Genomic DNA, 18,250 nt, shown 5'->3' on the forward strand with positions numbered 1-18,250 from the left:
GAAAGTTTGCAGAACAAATTCACTTTCCATATAGCAGCTCACATATACTTTGTCTCATGACATTGACTACAATTTAGCACAATGCAACACCTCCGCTCCCACTTCCTCCCCATTGGCCTCTTCTCTGTGTCTTTCCCTCCATGCATTCCTGCCCTCTGAGCTGTCTCCCTGTGCATACACAGCCCTTCTTTCTCCCATGATTGATCTCTCCGAGGAGTGTATCTACCTAATGTAAATGTTCAGCTCATATTTGGCTGGAAGCCACAGAAGTAGGTTCAATTCCAGACCTGAAGGACAGCTGGAATGATAGTCTCAGAGGTTCTACCAGGCTCTATCAGACCAGCAAACCTAGTCTCTCTCTCTCTCTTTTTTTTTTAACCCCTAGTGATTTTGAGTTTCCTTCTCCCACTCTATCCAGGATCTCCTACATAGCTCCTCCTCCGAGTGGTTGATAGTGGTAGCCAGGCACCATCTAGTTCTTCTGGTCTCATGGTCATATAGGGTGAGGACTGCATGGTGTACCAGTCTCAGAATAGTTTTTCAGATAACAAATGCTCTTTCAATTTAGAGCCAAGAACTGACATTGTACCTGGACCTTGAAATAACCATGGTACCATCCTCTGCAGGGCTGTTGGTATATAGGGACTTGGGTTGAACTAGGAAACTACAGATTCATGATGCATCTTGGTGGGTGAGAGCAAGGAAAGTAGAAAATACTAAGCAATAACAACAAATATACCACAGAAGAAGAGCCAGGATCTGCCTTGGTTTTAGCAGTTGTATATGACTTCCCCTACATGACTTTGGGACCAGAGAAGGTGGATAACAAAAAACCCTGTAAGATACCTTACTACGGCAGCAGTCTTGCTGCACATTTGCCATGTCTTTTGGTTCTACTAGAGCCATTTCACCCACCTCAGCCCAGACTGTGGTTGTCAGAAGTAAAGGGTTTCAAATTCTTCATCGGCAATAGTAAAATCATAGCAGCTTATGTAGTCATTCATTCAGCAACCATTTACTGAGCTCTTCCTGTGACCCAGACATCATAGGATTCCAGTTTCAACTATAAGAGAGAGAATATATAAAAGTTCTTACAGTTTGTCTTTGCTTTTATTTTGTCTTAATTTTAAATTTGTGATTTTTATAGTCACAAAACAAGTATCTTTATGTTTTACATGTTATGAAAAAGATTCCTTATTCCCTGAAGAATTCTACCATGCCTTTATGAATTTTTATTTTTTCTGAGAAGTTGGGAGATATGTGCTTGCTGTGTCCTCTTCCCATGTTCTCCACCTTCCTTCCTTTTAGGCCTGGAAGAAGACAACCTGTGACCTCAGGGAACCCAAATCTCACTCCTGGCAGACCTTGTGACAGGGCCTAATTCACTAAGAGCCCAGGAGCTTAGTGCAGAGCATCTCCTTATGTTCTTATCTTGGCTGTGGAAGACCATGACTGTCACCTCAGAGAGGAAGTGGGCCGGAACCCAGAAGGCCAGTGGAGGGGTCTTCTTTCTCTGCAAGAATTTATTTCTAAAGTGATTTTATCACCTTGCAACACCTGTGACTTTTCAAAGCAACTGTGGAAAGCTGGGAACTGGCCACAGGCCTGACAGTCTGGGGAGGTCTGTGTTGCTGCTTTAAATTGGTTGGGATTGGAGATGCTGGGTGGGGAGGGTCAAGGGAGAGAGGTCAGAATACCTGGATGTAGAAGGCTGAGTTAATATGAAGGTTTCTGTCTCCCAAGGCCTTGTTGCCTGAGTGTTCTTCCAAGGACCATACTCACTCACATACACCATTTCCTACACGTGTGCACAGACACAATACCACACTTCCCTTCCTCTGTGTAGATGCTGCACCCCTCTTCTCCCCTCTGCTCTCCTGGGAGTGCCCATTCCTCACCTCTCACCAACACCACATTACCTTTCTTGCTCTTAACCCCAACTTCAGCCTTTCCCCAGCCCTGGCCTTTCCAGATTAGAGCTCTCTGGGGACCTGGTCCTTTTGAAAGGAAGAAAGAAAGGAAAAGGGAGGAAAACAGAAAGAAAGAGGGAAACAGAAGAATGAAACCAGACTGAGGGGGCAGTGGTGCCTGGAGCTATCTCACTGCATTACAATGAATATGGACTCTATTAAGCTCCGTTCTGCCTGTTAGTGTTTCCCGGGGCAACACAGCCCCCATATGGCAAGCATGCAGCAGATTAGGGTAGGCCCCTAGGCCGCATTGAAGGCTCTGGGGCTTGACTGGCAGTTGAACCCCCTCCCAACCTCCCCCAACTCCTCACACTTGACACTGCCTGTGTTTATCTAAAGCAAGGGGAGGGGGGCTGCTTTGGAAGGTTTTGTCCGGCTCTGAGAGAAGGGAGCGGAGGCTGGAGGCTGGGTGGGGAAAGGAAGGCTGAGGGAGGAAGGAGGGTGGAGCTGGGGTGAAAAGGGATAGGCAGGAAGGGAAGGCTTCATAAATATTCAAGAGGAGCGGTGAATGGAGAGAGAGAAATAAAGCAGATGGAATTCGTGTTAAAGAACAGCACAATCACCCTGTTTTGAGCCCTCCAAAAACAAAACAAAAAAAAAAAAAAAAAGAAGAAGAAAAAGAAAAGAGAACGACCTTCTAGAAGTGTAGGAGCTGCAGTTACCCAATTAGCAGGGTTGTCAAATTGAATTTATATGGAATGGGGTGGGGGAATTGAGGAGGGAGTGTAGAAGAAGGGAAGTTGTTTTCTTTCTCTCTCTCTTTTCCCAGTTTAGCAATAAAAGTTTTTTTTCTTTTAGTCCTCTTGCTTTCTTCAGTGGTGGATTAAAAAAAAAAAAAAACTCTGAAAAAATGAGTCCATTTTCAGGAGTATATGTGAGGAACGAAACAAGACTTCAGAGCTTTCGGGGTCACCCAAGTAACTTTTTCCTCAAGTGGTAGAGATAGGTGAGGATTAAATGCATTTTACTGAAAGCCTAGTGGCAGATGAGGAGTCAAGACATTCCCTTTATTTGTAAGACAGATGTGGCTTCTCTTGGGGGAGGGGGCATTCCTCAGAACTGAGATGGTGTGTCCATGATCCTTTTCTTTCCCCTTGCCTTGGAGGAGACCTTTGGTAGCCTGCTCTGTACTAACCGAAAGGTTGGTGATTCTGATGCATCAGAGGCCCTCACAAGAAAGGCCTGGTGATCTCCTTATGAAAGCTCACAGTGAAAAGCCCATGGAACGTGGTCCTTTTCTGCATGATCATAAGTCAGACCTGACTTGAGGGCAACTAGTGGTTTGCCTTGGTGATATGGAGAGTGATACCTGCCTGAGTGAAATAGGCACTGGCCATGTTTGTTGGTAAATTTTGGATTCAGTGAGAATGAAGAACCCAGGTTTTGCTACTCTCTCCAAAATGCCACTTTGAATATATATTCCCATGTTCAAAAACCATCAGTAGCAGCTCTGTGTCTATGGTATTAATTTTAAACCCTTTGTCCTGGTCTTCCATACCATGACTCAATCTCAATTTCTTATCTTTTTATATATTTTTTCTATTCCTTTATCATAAGCCCTCAGGAAAAAAAAAAAAAAAAAACATTGTCGTCAAGTCAATTCCAGCTTATAGTGCCCCTATAGAACAGAGTAGAACTGCCCTATAGGGTATCCAAGGCAATATCTTTATGTGGAGGCCTAGTAGCACAATGGTTAAAGCTCTCAGCTACTAACAAAAAGGTCTGCAGTTTGAAGTCACCAGCTGCTCCATGGAAGAAAGTCTGCTTGTAAAGATTTAAATGCTTGGAAAGCCTATGGGGGCAGTTTTACTGTGTCCTATAGAGTCACTAGGGAGCTCTTGACTGCTAACCAGAAGGCTGGCGGTTCAAACCCACCAGCCACTCCTCGGAAGGAAGATGGAGCAATCTACTTCCGTAGTGATAATGCCTCGGAAACCCAAGGAGGGGTCGCTATGAGTCGGGTCTGACTAGATGGCACATAACAACAACAACAACATAGAGTCACTATTTCAGCTCACTAATGCCTAGGATATCAATCTTTATGCGTTCCATTTCATTTTTGACAACTTCCAATTTTCCTAGATTCATACTTCGTACATTCCATGTTCCGATGATTAATGGATGTCTGTAGCTGTTTCTCTTCAATTTGAGTGGTGCCATATCAGCAAATGGAGGTCTTGAAAGCTTTACCTTATCCATAGGAGTAAGGCTAGGTTTACTCAGATGATGCAGCTCTTTCCCAGTCATATTTTCAGAGCCTTCTAACCTAACTTGACTATTCATAAGGTTGTGTGGTAATGTATCAAACAGTGTTTCTTTGATATTCATAAGGTTTTCCCTGGCCAATTATTTGAGAAGTGGACGGCCTCTTCCTTCTTCTTAGTCTGTCTCAGTCTGTAAGCTGGGCTGATACCTGTGTACCATGCGCATGCATCCCGCTGGGTTAGCAACACCAGTGGCTCAGCCTAAAAACTCAAATCAACATGTCACCACGGTAGAACAAACCGACAGACAGGTTTGTCTCCCTGTTGGAAACCTCTCATAGCACCCTTACCTGGGTCCCTGTGGCTGACTCCTCCTCTGTCCAGATTCCTAGGCCTTTTAATCCCCTTTCTCCTGCTCTCCCACCCTGCTGGTTTGGGTGTGCCTGAGTTCCTTTCCTCACCTGGATCCCTGCAGCTGACTGCTCCTCTGTCTGAGTTCCTGGCTTTTAATCCCCTTTCTCCCACTCTCCCACACTGCTGCTTTGGGCAGGGCTGAGTTCCTCTCCTCACCTGGATCCCTGCAGCTTGACTGAGTCAGATGGGTTGGCAATAAGTTTTTGGTTTAATCTTTATGGCAGCGGACTGCCATAGCTTTTTCCCACTGAACATCTGGTAGATTCAAACAGCAGATCTTTCAGTTAGCAGGCAAGCACTTAACCACTGCACTACCAGGGGTCCTCTTCTGGAATGTTGTTGTAGTTGTTGGTGCTGTTGAGTTCGCTCCAACTCATAGTGACCCTGTGTACAACAGAACGAAACACTGACCCATCCTGCACCATCCTCAGAATCCTTGCTATACCTGAACACATCGCCACAGCCACTGTGTCATTCCAACTCATTGAGGGCCTTCCCCTTTTTCTCTGACCCTCCACTTTACCAAGCATGATATCCTTCTCCAGGGGCTGGTCCCTCCTGACAACATGACCAAAGTAGGTGAGACAAAGTCTGGTCATTGTTGCTTCCAAGGAGCAATCCAGCTGCACTTCTTCCAGGACAGATTTGTTAGTTCTGGCAGTCCATGATACTTTCAGTATTCTTTACCCACACTGCAACTCAAAAGCATTAACTCTCACAATCATTATCCATTAGAGAGATGAAAATCAAAACAACAATGAGATACCATCTTGCTCCAGCACTAGTAGCAAAGTTCAACAAGACAGAAAATAACACATGCTAGTGAGGATGTGGAAAGATTGGGATGCTCATACACTGCTGGTGGGACTGTAAAATGGTACAACCATTGTGGAAAGCAGTATGGCAATTCCTTTAAAAGTTGGAATTAGAAATACCATTTGACCCAGTCATTTCATTACTAGATATATATCCTAAAGAAGTGAGAGCCATGACAAGAACAGACATATGCACACCCATTTTTTTTAGTTTTCTTTGTATAGGTCTTTTGTGTCCCTGGTAAGATTTATTCCCAAGTATTTTACTTTTTGGTAGCTATTGTAAATGGTATTGATTTCCTTATTTCCTTTTCAGCAGTCTCTTTGCTGGTGTAGAGGAATCCAACTGATTTTTGGATGTTGATCTTTATCCTGCCATGATGCTAAATCTGTCAATCTGTTCCAGTAGATTTTTGACTGAGTCTCTTGGGTTTTCTAGGTATAGGATCATATCATCAGCAAATAGGGATAGTTTGACTTCTTCCTTACCAATATGGATGCCTTTGATTTCCCTTTCTTGCCTTATGGCCCTGGCTAGGACTTCCAGTATAATGTTGAATAGAAGTGGTGATAGTGGGCATCCTTGTCTGGTTCCTGTTCGCAAGAAGAATGGTTTCAGTCTCTCTCCATTGAGTGCAATGTTGGCTGTTGGTTTTGTATGTTGTTGTGTTTGTTGTTATGTGCCGTCAGGTCGGACCCAACTCATAGCGACCCCTCCTGGGTTTTCGAGGCAGTATCACTACGGAAGTAGATTGCTCCATCTTCCTTCTGAGGAGTGGCTGGTGGGTTTGAACCTATTTGGTTTTGTATAGATGCTCTTTATTATGTTGAGGAATGTCCCTTCTATTCCTATTTTGATGAGAGTTTTGATCAGGAATGAGTGTTGGATTTTATCAAATGCCTTTTCTGCATCAATTCATTAAAGATTCTCTTGATGTTTAATTAATTTTATCTAAAAAAAGAATAGGAAATATAGTCAGATTTCCTAACATTTAGGGACTGACAGTGGTGCCTTTAGTCTGTATGTTAGGCAGTCAGAACAGTGCCCAGGGGATCTGCAGTGTGGAGGGCTTGCAGGGGGAATCTTACTTGTTTGCTCACTTACTTACCAGTTTTCCTGTCTTAACTTAAGTGGATTTACAGATTTTATTATTCAGTTTTAACTAAATTAACACTCACAAAAGGACAAGTGGCTTAAAGAGATTCCTACAAAGAAACTATGGGTTGAAGAGAATGCTGATAATCCAAGTGCATGCAAACAGGAAGAAGACAATGGAACTGACCCTTTTCAAGCCACAATAGGAAGTAAAACTATGAAATAGAGTCCCATCTAATGAGTCAAGGAGCTCTGGTGACATAGTGCCTAAGGCATTTGACTGTTAACCAGAAGGCTGGCTGTTCAAACCCACCAGCCATTCCTCAGAAGGAGAATTGGGCAATCTACTTCTGTAGTGATACTGCCTCGGAAACCCAAGGAGGGGTCTCTATAAGTCAAATCGACTCGACGGCAATGAGGGAGTTTTTTCTAGTAAGACAGTAAAATAATTAGCATGCAGGCACATTGTGTGAGACTACGTTCATATCGTTAATGATGAACATAGTCCAAATATATGTTCTACCTTAAAATATTACATAATGATATAAGATGAGCATGATTAGTGAGTCATTACCTCATTGTTTAAAATTTGTAAATTTTGTAAACATTTTGTAATATACCTAACATTTTAGTTTGGTAGTACATGTGTTTAATTTATAAGTAAGTAAATTTTCATGTATTAGGGATGTTGCCTAATACATGAGTATTCCACTCATAATGGAGCAAGATCATAAAAATTTGGAGACCACTGTTTAAGATAAGCCTTCTGTGCCAGCCAATTGAGGCACTACCCGTATGTTTTAGTTATCTAGTGCTACTCTAACAGAAATACAAGTTGGTGGCTTTAACAAATAGATTTATTTTCTCACAGTTTAGGAGACTGTTAGTGCTCCTGGCTCTAGGGGAAGGGTTTCTCTCTGTCAGCTCTGGGGGAAGATCCTTGTCTCTTCAGCTGCTGTTCTTTGGCTCCTTGATGATCTCTATGTGGCATGGCATCTATCTTCCCCCATCTCTGCTTGCTTGTTGCTTGTTAATCTGCCTTTTTATACCTCAAGAGATTGATTTAAGATACATTTTATACTGATACTTCCATATACATAACAAAGAAAACCCTATTCCTAAATGGGATTATAACCACAAGCCAAACCCATTGCCATCAAGTTGATCTCAACTCATAATGACCCTACCGGACAGTAGAACTGCCCATAGAGTTTTCAAGGCTGTGTCTTTATGGATGCAGACTGCCTCATTTTTCTCCCCTAGAGAGCTGGTGGGTTCAAACAGCCAACCTTTTGGTTAGCAGCCAGATGCTCTAACCACTGTACAACCAGAGTTCCTTGTTTATAACCACAGGTATAGTAGAATTTACAATATGTATTTCTGGGAACACAATTCAATCCATAACACCATAGACAAGCAGACCTGCTTTCCTGCCTGGTCAGTGCTCACTCACGTGAAGTGCCCTTCTCCCCCTTACATATGCTTATCCCAAAAGGCTCAGGTTCAAAACCTGCATCTAGAAAACCTTTCCTGAGGGCCTGAATTGAAAATGATCTCCTTCCTCTTCTTTTATTTGCCACTTCCCATTTCTGACTGCATTGGTGATCAGTTAAGGTATTATGTGAAGAGTACAGAAGTTGTTATATGAGATTAATCCCAAAATTTCAGTGGTTTTGTGCAACAAAGTTTTATTTCTTCTCATGTCATAGACTGAACTGCCACCTATCTTGTAGAGATGCCTTCAGATCACCAAGGCTGGAGAAGGAAGAAATTTAAGAGGCTCCCCGGCTCTTACTGCCTTGGCATGGAAATGACACCTAACACTTTCATTTATATGTCATAGGCTAGCACTAGTCATGTGGCCCTAAACTGAATGAAGAGGAGGCTGGGAAATGAAGAGGAGTTTATGGTCATTTGTGAAGCATTAGCTGATTTTGTTTTACGCATCTCAGGACTGCATCTGTGTTCCAGTACTCACACTTTAATACACATGGTCTTGTATGTAGTTGTTAGAGGCGGTTGAGTCGGTTCCAACTCATAATGATCCTTTGTACAACAGAACAAAACACTGCGCAGTCCTATGCCATCCTCACGACTGTTGTCATGCTTGAGCCCTAGGTTGCAGCCACTGTGTCAATCTCTCTTGTTGAGGGTCTTCCCCCTTTATTTATGACCCTCAACTTTACCAAGTATGATATCCTTCTGCAGGGACAAGTCCCTCCTGATGACATGTCCAAAGTACGTAAGACGAAGTCTCTCTACCCTCGCTTCTAAATAGCATTCTGGTTGTACTTCTCCCAAGACAGATTTGTTCATTCTTTTGGAAGTCCGTGGTATATTCAATATTCTTTGCCAACATCTTAATTCAGATGCATCATTTCTTCTTTAGTCTTCCTTATTCATTGTCCAGCTTTCGCATGCATATGAGACAATTGAAAAGACCATGGCACGGGTCAGGTTCACATTAGTCCTCACAGTGACAGACTAGGGTATGTATGTAGTCCATAGTAATTTTTTTTCTTCCCAATAATATTAATAAAAATTTGAAAAACATAATTTTTAATAGAAGACAGATATACAAAATCTAAATAGGGAATAAGGTAGAAATAGAGGCTAGTTCAGAGCATGGCTCATACTTAAAAAGATCAAACCGTTTTATTCTCCACTGTTTGATACAGAGTGGTTCTAGATAGATTTCTAGACAGTAGTCTAAAACTGTACTGCCCAATATCATAACCACTAGCCACTCATAGCTATTTAAATTAAAATGAAATAAAATAAAAATTTCAGTTCTTCGGCCACACTAGCTACATATTAAGTATTCATTTAGCTACATGTGGTTAGTATCTAATGTTTTGGGCAGTGTAGATATAGAACATTTCATTGATAAAATTCTGTTGGACAGCACTGCTCTAGAAAGTGAATGGAAGAGGTTTGTATGAAGAACAATAGGAGATTTTTCTTGATCAGGCTGTAAATGGTAAAGGATTACACAGACAGTTACTGTTATAGATAATAATTTAGATGGAATTTTTTAATACATAAGAAAGTAAATTCAGAAACATTCTAAAATTAGTTCTAAAATGTACAAGCAGTTTGGTTAACATGGCCCCAGAAACAATTTACTTGGGGCAATGTTGGGACAGTGGAAAGAGCACGGCACTAAGAGTCAGAAGACCTGAGGTAAAGCCCTAAATCTCACTTAATTATCTGGGAGACTGTCAGAAAATCACTTATCCTTTCTGAGCCTTGCTTTCCTCATTTATAACAGCTGGGGTGCATTATTGGAATGCATAATTTGGTATTATTCTAAGCTATTTATTTTCTCTGAGGGTGCTCCTAATTTAAAATGGTTCCCTTTAAATAGGAGCTCTGGTGGCATAGTACCTAAGGCATTTGACTACTAACCAGAAGGCTGGCAGTTCAAGCCCACCAGCAACTGCTTGGAAGGAAGACTGGGCAATCTACTTCCATAGAGATACCTCCTAGGAAACACAAGGAAGGGTCACTATGAGTCGAAATTGACTTGATGATAGTGAGTTGGTTAGTTTTTTAATTATTAAAATATTTTTAGGTAAAAATGCCCTTTCTTAATTTCCTCTCTAAAACTGATCTAAACTCACATTTTAAGTCCTCTGAGCATGAAACTCACTTATTTCCTTGGTATTTCCCCCTGTGCCAGTCTGCACAGGAGTACCACTCTTTTCTTGGAGCTGGGACTGCTGACACTCATAGATGGTCCCATCCCCCAGCCCAGCCACCAGGCTTTTAGGAGCAAAGCCTTTCTCTACTTTCAGAGACAACTGAGAATTTTTTTTGGGTGGTCAGTGGGGTGGGCAGATGGTTCAGCCATATCTGACTTTGAGTTGTCAGATATTGTACAAAAATGCAGATGTGCAAAAAAATATAATTTAGAGACATAAGTATTTCTTTTTTCCTTGTAGCTACCCCCTCTAAAGACAGATGTCATTCTTGCTACTAAGTGAATATTTTTTTAAAGTCTCTTCTTGCTGTCTGCTGGATAACTCTCTCCTGTTCAGCCCAACTTTGTTATTGGTCTTAGCACATCCAAAGGGTGCGTTTTGTGCTGTAGACCACCGAGGCTTCCCTTTCTAAGACAGCTAGGGGTGGACTTATCAGCATTATGCTAGACAGCATGGGTGCTCTGGCCAGGCACCTTGCCCTTGTGGCTTTGTCTCACTCTTCCTCAGACCAGTCACCCAGTCTTCTTGGGAGAAGGTGGGGTGGCTTCTTCCTGCTGATGATCGACTCTGAGTTGTTTGTAATTTTCTCAAAAAATAAATTCTCTGAGGCTACAAATTTCTCATGCTTGGTCTCAAGCCCAGAAGTGTGTTTTGTTGTTGTTTCTGGAAAGTTTCAAATAACGTTTATTTGGAGATTATTTTAGTGGGAACATTTATGTCAGCAGTTGAACCTCTCACACACATTTTCTTTTATTCTTTGTATTCAAATAACCCTTAAAGATGCCAAGTACCCAGGCTTCAATGAAGAATTCATGGCAAGAATTCATTTCCCCTTCTCTCTCATTTTTCATTTTTTCCCCCTTGATCACTCCTCTCTCTCTGAGAAAATGCATAGAAAACAAGGCCTCCTTTTCTCATCCAAATACAGGACAAGCTTTGCATTGCCATGAAAAGTAATAGACCTTACTGTTGCCTTCACTCAACTCTTAAACTGTACCTTTTTCTTTTCACAATGGGGCGAAGTTACAGCGCAAATTGCATTTCAATTTAAGCCTTACTTGTTTTTATTTAAAAAAAAAAAAAAAAAACCTTAAGGCAATGTTGTCAGAAACATAAGTCTTTGGAATTATTATCTTTTCAGACCAAACTCACTAAGTAACTTGCTCCAGGAAGTAACTCCATTTCCCCAGCTGCTAAATAAGATCCATCATACCTACAGTGACTGCACACTCCCCCCGCCCCCCCTTTTTTTTAAATATTAGTTACAGTTCTACTTATATGTGATTTAGACTCTACATGCCATGTTTTGGAGCGCTTATAATGGTACCTGCTTGCAGGTCTCTTTTGGGGATGAATGAGTTAACTCTTCTTCCCCTTTGGATACCTGCTTCCTCTCACCCCCTTTCCCTCTACAGCTACTTTTCTTTTCTCCTTGTTGCTTTTAAAAGCAGTGCTGGTGGCTGGCAGCAATAGTGGGATCTGTTTCCATTTTGAACTTTATAAATCACCAAGGGTGCAGAAGTAACAGGGATTGTTTGGCTGGTCCTCCTTAAGCAGGAGGGGGTCTGGGCTGAATTTCCTCAGTAAAACCTTTGTCGACTTTACAACCCAGACACCTCTGTAGACTCTCTGTGTTCAGATAAGGAACAGCTCTCCCTACCTGCTTTGTCTTCTTGTCCTCTTTGCCTTTTAATACTTTGTATTCATTGGATCTCTTCCTCCCCCTCCCTTCCTTTCTTTTAGCCAGGAAGGACCTGAACAGTTTCCCTTCATTCCAACTCACCGAACCCGTGGGGATCAGAGTAGAACCGTGCTCCACGGGGTTTACAATAGCTGATTTTTCTGAAGCTGATTGCCAAACCTTTCTTCCCAAGTGCCTCTGGGTAGACGTGAACCACCTACCTTTGGTTAGCAGCCAAACATGTTAACTGCACTACCTAGGGACCTAAGAAGGAAAAGGTATTATCAGTCTCCTTACTAGGAACTCATGCAGTGTTCTCTGTAAATACATCATTTTTTGGGGGAAAAGTAAATTAGAGTATTAAAACATGTATCTGGAAAATTAGGGAGCTCTGGTAGCGTAATGCCTAAGGCACTTGACTGCTAACCATAAGGCTGGAGGTTCAAACCCATCGGCCACTCCTCAGAAAGAAGATGGGGCGATCTACTTCCATAGTGATACTGCCTCGGAAACCCAAGGAGGGGTCACTATGAGTTGGCTCGATGGCACATGACAACAACAATAATATCTGGAAAATTGAGAAGAATCCAAAGCTTGCTTTTTTGGTAATAGTTTACATATGTATTAATGAACTTTTTCTCTGGAAGTCACTGTTAAAAATCTTCACTGCATCATCTTTATTCCAATTATGTTTGTTAAGCACCTATTACTTGGTGCTTATAGCCCTGATAGAAAAGATGCAACACAGCAGGATGATACTGTGGTAAAAAGCACAAAGTTTTGTAATCAGTCTAACCTGGGTTTCAGTTCAGGTCTACAGTTACGTGGTTTTAGGCAAGATTATATTTGGACCTCAATTTCTTCACCTGTGAAATGGGGATAATAGTATTCTCCTTGTAGAGTGGTTGTGAAGATCAAAAGGGACACTTTGTACAAAGAGTTTAATTCCATACCTGTACACAGTGGCAAACATTCTAATAAAGTTTCACTTTGCTGTTAACAGCAGAGTTCCTGGGTGGTACAGTTGCTAACCAGAAGGTTGGCAATTCAAACCCGCCAGCCACTCCTCAGAAGGAAGGTTGGGCAATCTACTTCTGTAGTGATACTGCCTTGGAAACCCAAGGAGGGGTCGCTATGAGTCAGGTCCGACTCGATGGCAAATAACAACAGTTGGTTAAGTACTTGACTACTAATTGAAAGGCTGGTGGTTCAAAGCCATCCAGCGGTGTCTCAGAAGAAAGGTGGGGTGATCTGCTTCCAAAAGGTGGCAGCCTTGAAAGCCCATTTGAGTGCAGTTCTCTTCTGCACACATGGGTTGCCATGAGTTGGAATCAACTAATGAATATCAGCACTTTGATGTACTGGATTGTCTTTAAAAAAAAAGAACCAAAAAAAAAAAAAAAGCTTTATCTCTACATCCACAGGAAATTATTGTAATTTGTCAGGAAAGAACTTTTGAAAAGCCTCTTTAAAAAGTTTCTTTCAAAACACTATTAGAAAACATCCCCTTTTCCTTTCCTAGTGCAATCAAGGAGTCTTGGAAGTGCTCTAATGTAGAAGTCATAAGGCGACAGAATGAATGAAAATCAAAGGGGAAAAGTTTTTTAAAAAATAAAAAATGCAGAATGTTAGCATAGGGGCTAGGGTCCTAGATCTGACGTCTCTCTTGGCTCTTGTTTAGGGTCTTATCAGGCAGAGCACATGCGGGGCATGGCCTCTCAGCAGCCAAGTGGAAAGCAACAAAGCTAACAGCCCTTGAAGAAGCCAAAGGTGGAGGCCGATCCGAGGCACTTTCCACACAGAGTGAGATCTTTGAGCCCATCTTCAGATCTCTAGGCCTGGAGTGCTGGGATTGAAAGGCTCAAGACCATTTCTTACAAATTACTGTGAAGCCAGCAAAGACTTTCAGAGATGCGAGCAGCACAGATCTCACAGTTGGGAGCTTTACTAATTCCCTTGATTTTTCAGTGGTAACTGTAAGTCTGAAAGAATCAGTAGTTAGATGAATCAGTCCAGAAGAGTTAACATTTTTAATATATGTCACACTCTTGGAAATATTACTATTATTACATGAGCATGATTACGGAGGACTTAGTCACTGCCCAGGTTATTGGCATGTGGCCTTAAAGCACTGCTTGAAACTCATACTGATGCCTCACTACCTACTTAGGATATTGATTAGAAAGCAACTACAACAAACAGAAAACACTCCCCAAGTTGCCATCAAGTCGATTCCAGTTCATGACGACCCTTTGTCCATTAGACTAGAACTGTACTTCTTGGGGTTTTCAGTGAATGATTTTGCGGAAGCACATAGCCAGTTCGTTCTTCTCAGGCACCTTTAAGTGGACTTGAACCTCTAACCTTTTGGCTTGGCTGTGAGCCCATTAACCATTTGCAACACCCAGAGAACTCCAAGCATATTGACATACCTTCCTTTACTTGCCTAATGTTCTGTAAGTACACCAGTAAAAAGCATAGCTAATAGAAGCAAAATCTTGGTTTTAACTGTCACAAAAGTGTGTATGTGTTAGCATGTACTTCTGCCCCCATGTGATTTCATTGACTCTTTTAGAGACAGTAGTTTGAAGGAGGCATAGTACTGTGACAGAGAGGAGTTAGAGTTCTAGGCAGGTAATAAGAGGGTAGTTGATAGCCGAGAAAAGTCATCAGGTGGCTGGATGTACAGCATAATCTGTTGCCCAAGGAAGTTTGTTCTGGGTTAGAGATGCAACCTGGGCAATCATCAAGAGCAGAATGGAACACACCAGAATTCAAGCATCAAGGGTAGAGGGATATGGAAGTCAGCAAGTGAAGCAAGGCATATGCCCTGAAAAAGTGGGGGTTCTTTGCTGATGTGTGACATTTGTCTCTGCTAGAGGTTATACAGACAGCTGAGAAGGGTAGGGTTAATTCCAGGAATAAAAAAGAGTTCACAGGAATACAGGCATAGAGCTAGGATGAGGAGAATCAAAGTAGAAAATCTTTAGTGAGTTGATAATTCATTCTTTAGTAACATCCCCTAAAAGGGGGATCCTATAAGCCTTATAAGGAGCTCTGGTGGTGTAGTGGCTAAAGCATTTGGCTGCTAACCAAAAGGTAGGTGGTTCGAATCCATCAGCCAGTGTGTGGAAAAAAGATGAGGTGGTCTGCTTCCACAAAGATTTACACCCTTGGGAATGAAATGGGGGTCACTAGAATCAGAATCAACTCGATGGCAGTGAGTTTGGTTTTTGGTTGGGAGCTCTGGTGGCGTAATGCATAAGACATCTGACTGCTAACCAGAAGGCTGGTGGTTCAAACCTACCAGCCACTCCTCAGAAGGAAGACTGGGCAAATCTACTCTTGTAGAGATACCACTTTGGAAACCCGAGGTGGGGTCACTATGAGTTGGGACCAACTCAACGGCAGTGAGTTTGGTTTTATTTATTTATTTTTAATGTCTTATACACATGACACTGCTCTTCCCTAATAGTCTGCACTAGTATTTTTAAAGGCATAAAATCACCTTCTAGCTCGAGGGGTCAATTCCTAAGAAGCTTCTCTCAGGTGAGAAATAGTATGAGAGTGTTCTCCAGGCTTCCAGTGGCTTGGCCAAGTCTACATTTCAAATGTCACCAGCATATGCAATGGAAGCTGGAGTGGGAGACAAAGCCAGATCTTATGGTGACTACAGGGACATCCCAGGTGTTCTCACCATGGCCATTCCTCTCTCTCTGTCTCTCACAACAGAGTGTTTCAGGGGACTGCAGTATCTCTTTGAGTGACCCACAGTGGCTTATGGGACGTTGGCTTCAAACCACCTGTGATACACCATACTGCGTGGGATGGCAATTCAGAGAGGAAGGAGGCCTGAGGTCACACTTGCCTGCCTCATCTTAGCCACAGCAGGCTGCTTTGCAGACTTGAGTGAGTACTTTCCTTCTCTTTCTTAGCCTGCTTCTCTTGGAAGAGAACACTTTGCCCTAATATAAAATGGAAGCATTAGCATTCTACAATAACTCTTTAAAAAGGCCTTCCTCTCCCTGGATTTCAAAGAACAGTTCGCTCTCACTGGCCTCCGGGGACATGCTCAAGAATACAAGATGAGAAATGATCACAACAAAATGGTATTTTATCCATTCAGAGACATACCAGAGGAGGAGGGGATAATAATAATAACTGCCTTTTATGGAACATTCATTAATGAGGTCTGACAAGCAATTTCTAAATTTACACACATTGTTTCACACAACAACCCTGTGGGGCAAGTATCATTAGCTCTGCTTTAGAGATAAAAAACTGAGACTCAAGGGGCTAAAGTCACACTGCTCAGAAGTACTGGCACTGGGATTCAGAACCAAGTCTCTCTAATTCCAAAGCCTGAGCTCTTACACCTTTACACTACACTGCTACTCCAAATCTACTTTCTGGGAATAAGGACAGGTTGAAGAATGAACCCAAGGGCAATAGAGTTACTCAGAGAATGACCAGGTCGTCTGCAGTCCTCAGCTCTGGAAGGCTGTCTGGGTGTTGTTGGTTTCTGGGGTGCATCAGTTCATTGCTGCGTCTCCGTTCTTCCTCCAGATGAGGTCCCTCAGGTCACTGTCCAGCCTGCTTCCACTGTCCAGAAGCTTGGAGGGACTGTGATCCTGGGCTGTGCGGTGGCACCTCCGTGGATGAACATCACCTGGCGCCTGAATGGGAAGGAGCTGAATGGCTCAGACGATGCTCTGGGCCTCCTCATCACCCGTGGGACCCTCATCATCACTGCCCTCAACAACCACACCGTGGGACGGTACCAGTGTGTGGCCCGGATGCCTGCAGGGGCCGTGGCAAGCGTGCCGGCCACTGTGACACTAGCCAGTGAGTGCTACTCTCCATCCTTCGCCCCTCTGCCTTGTGCTATGATCTTTCTTCCTCTCTCCCTCTTTCTTTCTTCCCTACCATTCAAACAACCCATGGTTGGTCTTACTTTAAACACCCACTGCCATCAAGTTGATTCTGACTCCTAGCAACCCTCTGTTGCAGTTGTTGTAATATGCTGTTGAGACGATTTCAACTCATAGTGACCCCTCCTTGGCTTTCTGAGGCAGTATTAGTATGGAAGTAAATTGCCCCATCTTGCTACCAAGGAGTTGGCTGGTGGGTTTGAACTGCCAGCTTTCTGGTTAGCAGTCAAATGCCTTACGCACTATGCCACCAGAGCTCCTAGTTTATTCAGTTTATTACTTATATCTCATGTCTTTTTTTCTATATATAACCACTTCACAATTTTAGAATATGAAGTAAAGCTCGAAAAAGAAAATTGTCTGATACTCAGTTATAGTGACAGAAGTATTTTATCTGTATACATGCTACCAAAGTGAGCACCAAAGTGTTTCATTTGATCAGCAGAGTTTCAAACTTTTTGTCACCCATCAACCCTATGGAACATAATAGAATTGCCTCATAGGGTTTCCAAGGCTATAAATCTTTATGGAAGCAGACTGCCACATCTTTTGTCCGCAGAGTTGGGGGTAGGTTCAAACCGTCAACCTTTTAGTTAGCAGCCCAATGCTTTAACCACAGAACCACTAGAGCTCCTAGCCTTATGCTAAAAGGTGTTGTAAACGCTGAATTTTCAAATCAGAGAGCTGTAACTACCCAATAATCCCTCAGTGGTCTAATCATAGCATGGGGGACCATTTTGCCACTGTGAATATTCATTCTAAATAGGGGCGATGCTTAGACTCACGACAGAGAGAGAGGCAAGCGTTCTTGACATGGTTGAATTATTTCTTTGAGTCCCAGAACTGGGTCGTGCCATGCCCTTCAGTTTGGACACCCTGTGGTTGTAGATGCCATTGTGCAAACTACTTGTCCATCACCTTCCAGTTCCCTTGCTCATCCCTACCGCCCACAATCAGAGGCTATATGTTACTTGGACAGAGCCTCCCCATCCTGGATTTGGCCTCCTGTCTTTCTGTGAGTGGCAGGCATATACCAAATGCCTGGAATATAAGTAATAGAACACAATGAAAAGAAACTGTGTGACAAAGAGGTGAGAGGAGAAAAGAGAAGAGATAAGTGACAGCTCTGACAGAGGAGGATGCCGGGAAAAGACTTCATATTACTATTATATTTAATTAGCACTTGAGTGCACTATGTTCCAGGCATAATATATACATTATCAGATTCTCTACCCATTATGCATAGAGCAAAATGAGACTTGATTGATTAAATAAACTACTGAAGGGTACAGAGAAGTCTTTCTTATAAGTTGAGCTAGAGCCAGGAAATATTAAGAATTGCCTCCAATTTGGCCTCTTTCTTGGAACCTCAGCTGTAGGGAATAGGGAAATTCATTGGAACTTTAATGGTATTTGAATTTAACTTTGAGATGAT

The 18,250-nt window shown here is 42.5% G+C and overlaps 1 protein-coding gene across 1 annotated transcript in view; it reads left to right on the forward strand.

The window, feature by feature from the left end:
- BOC (BOC cell adhesion associated, oncogene regulated) overlaps positions 1–18,250 on the forward strand; it is a 70,059-nt gene that overhangs the window by 12,246 nt on the left and 39,563 nt on the right. The window contains exons 2-3 of the mRNA XM_042781860.1: positions 15,702–15,793; positions 16,451–16,729. Of these exons, the coding sequence (XP_042637794.1) occupies positions 15,702–15,793; positions 16,451–16,729 (371 nt within the window). The remainder of the gene's footprint in view (positions 1–15,701; positions 15,794–16,450; positions 16,730–18,250) is intronic.

The sequence above is a fragment of the Orycteropus afer genome, unplaced genomic scaffold (genome assembly GCF_000298275.1).
Source record: "Orycteropus afer afer isolate SDZICR_OR568_19922 unplaced genomic scaffold, OryAfe1.0 scaffold00184, whole genome shotgun sequence".
Taxonomy (NCBI): Eukaryota; Metazoa; Chordata; class Mammalia; order Tubulidentata; family Orycteropodidae; genus Orycteropus; species Orycteropus afer.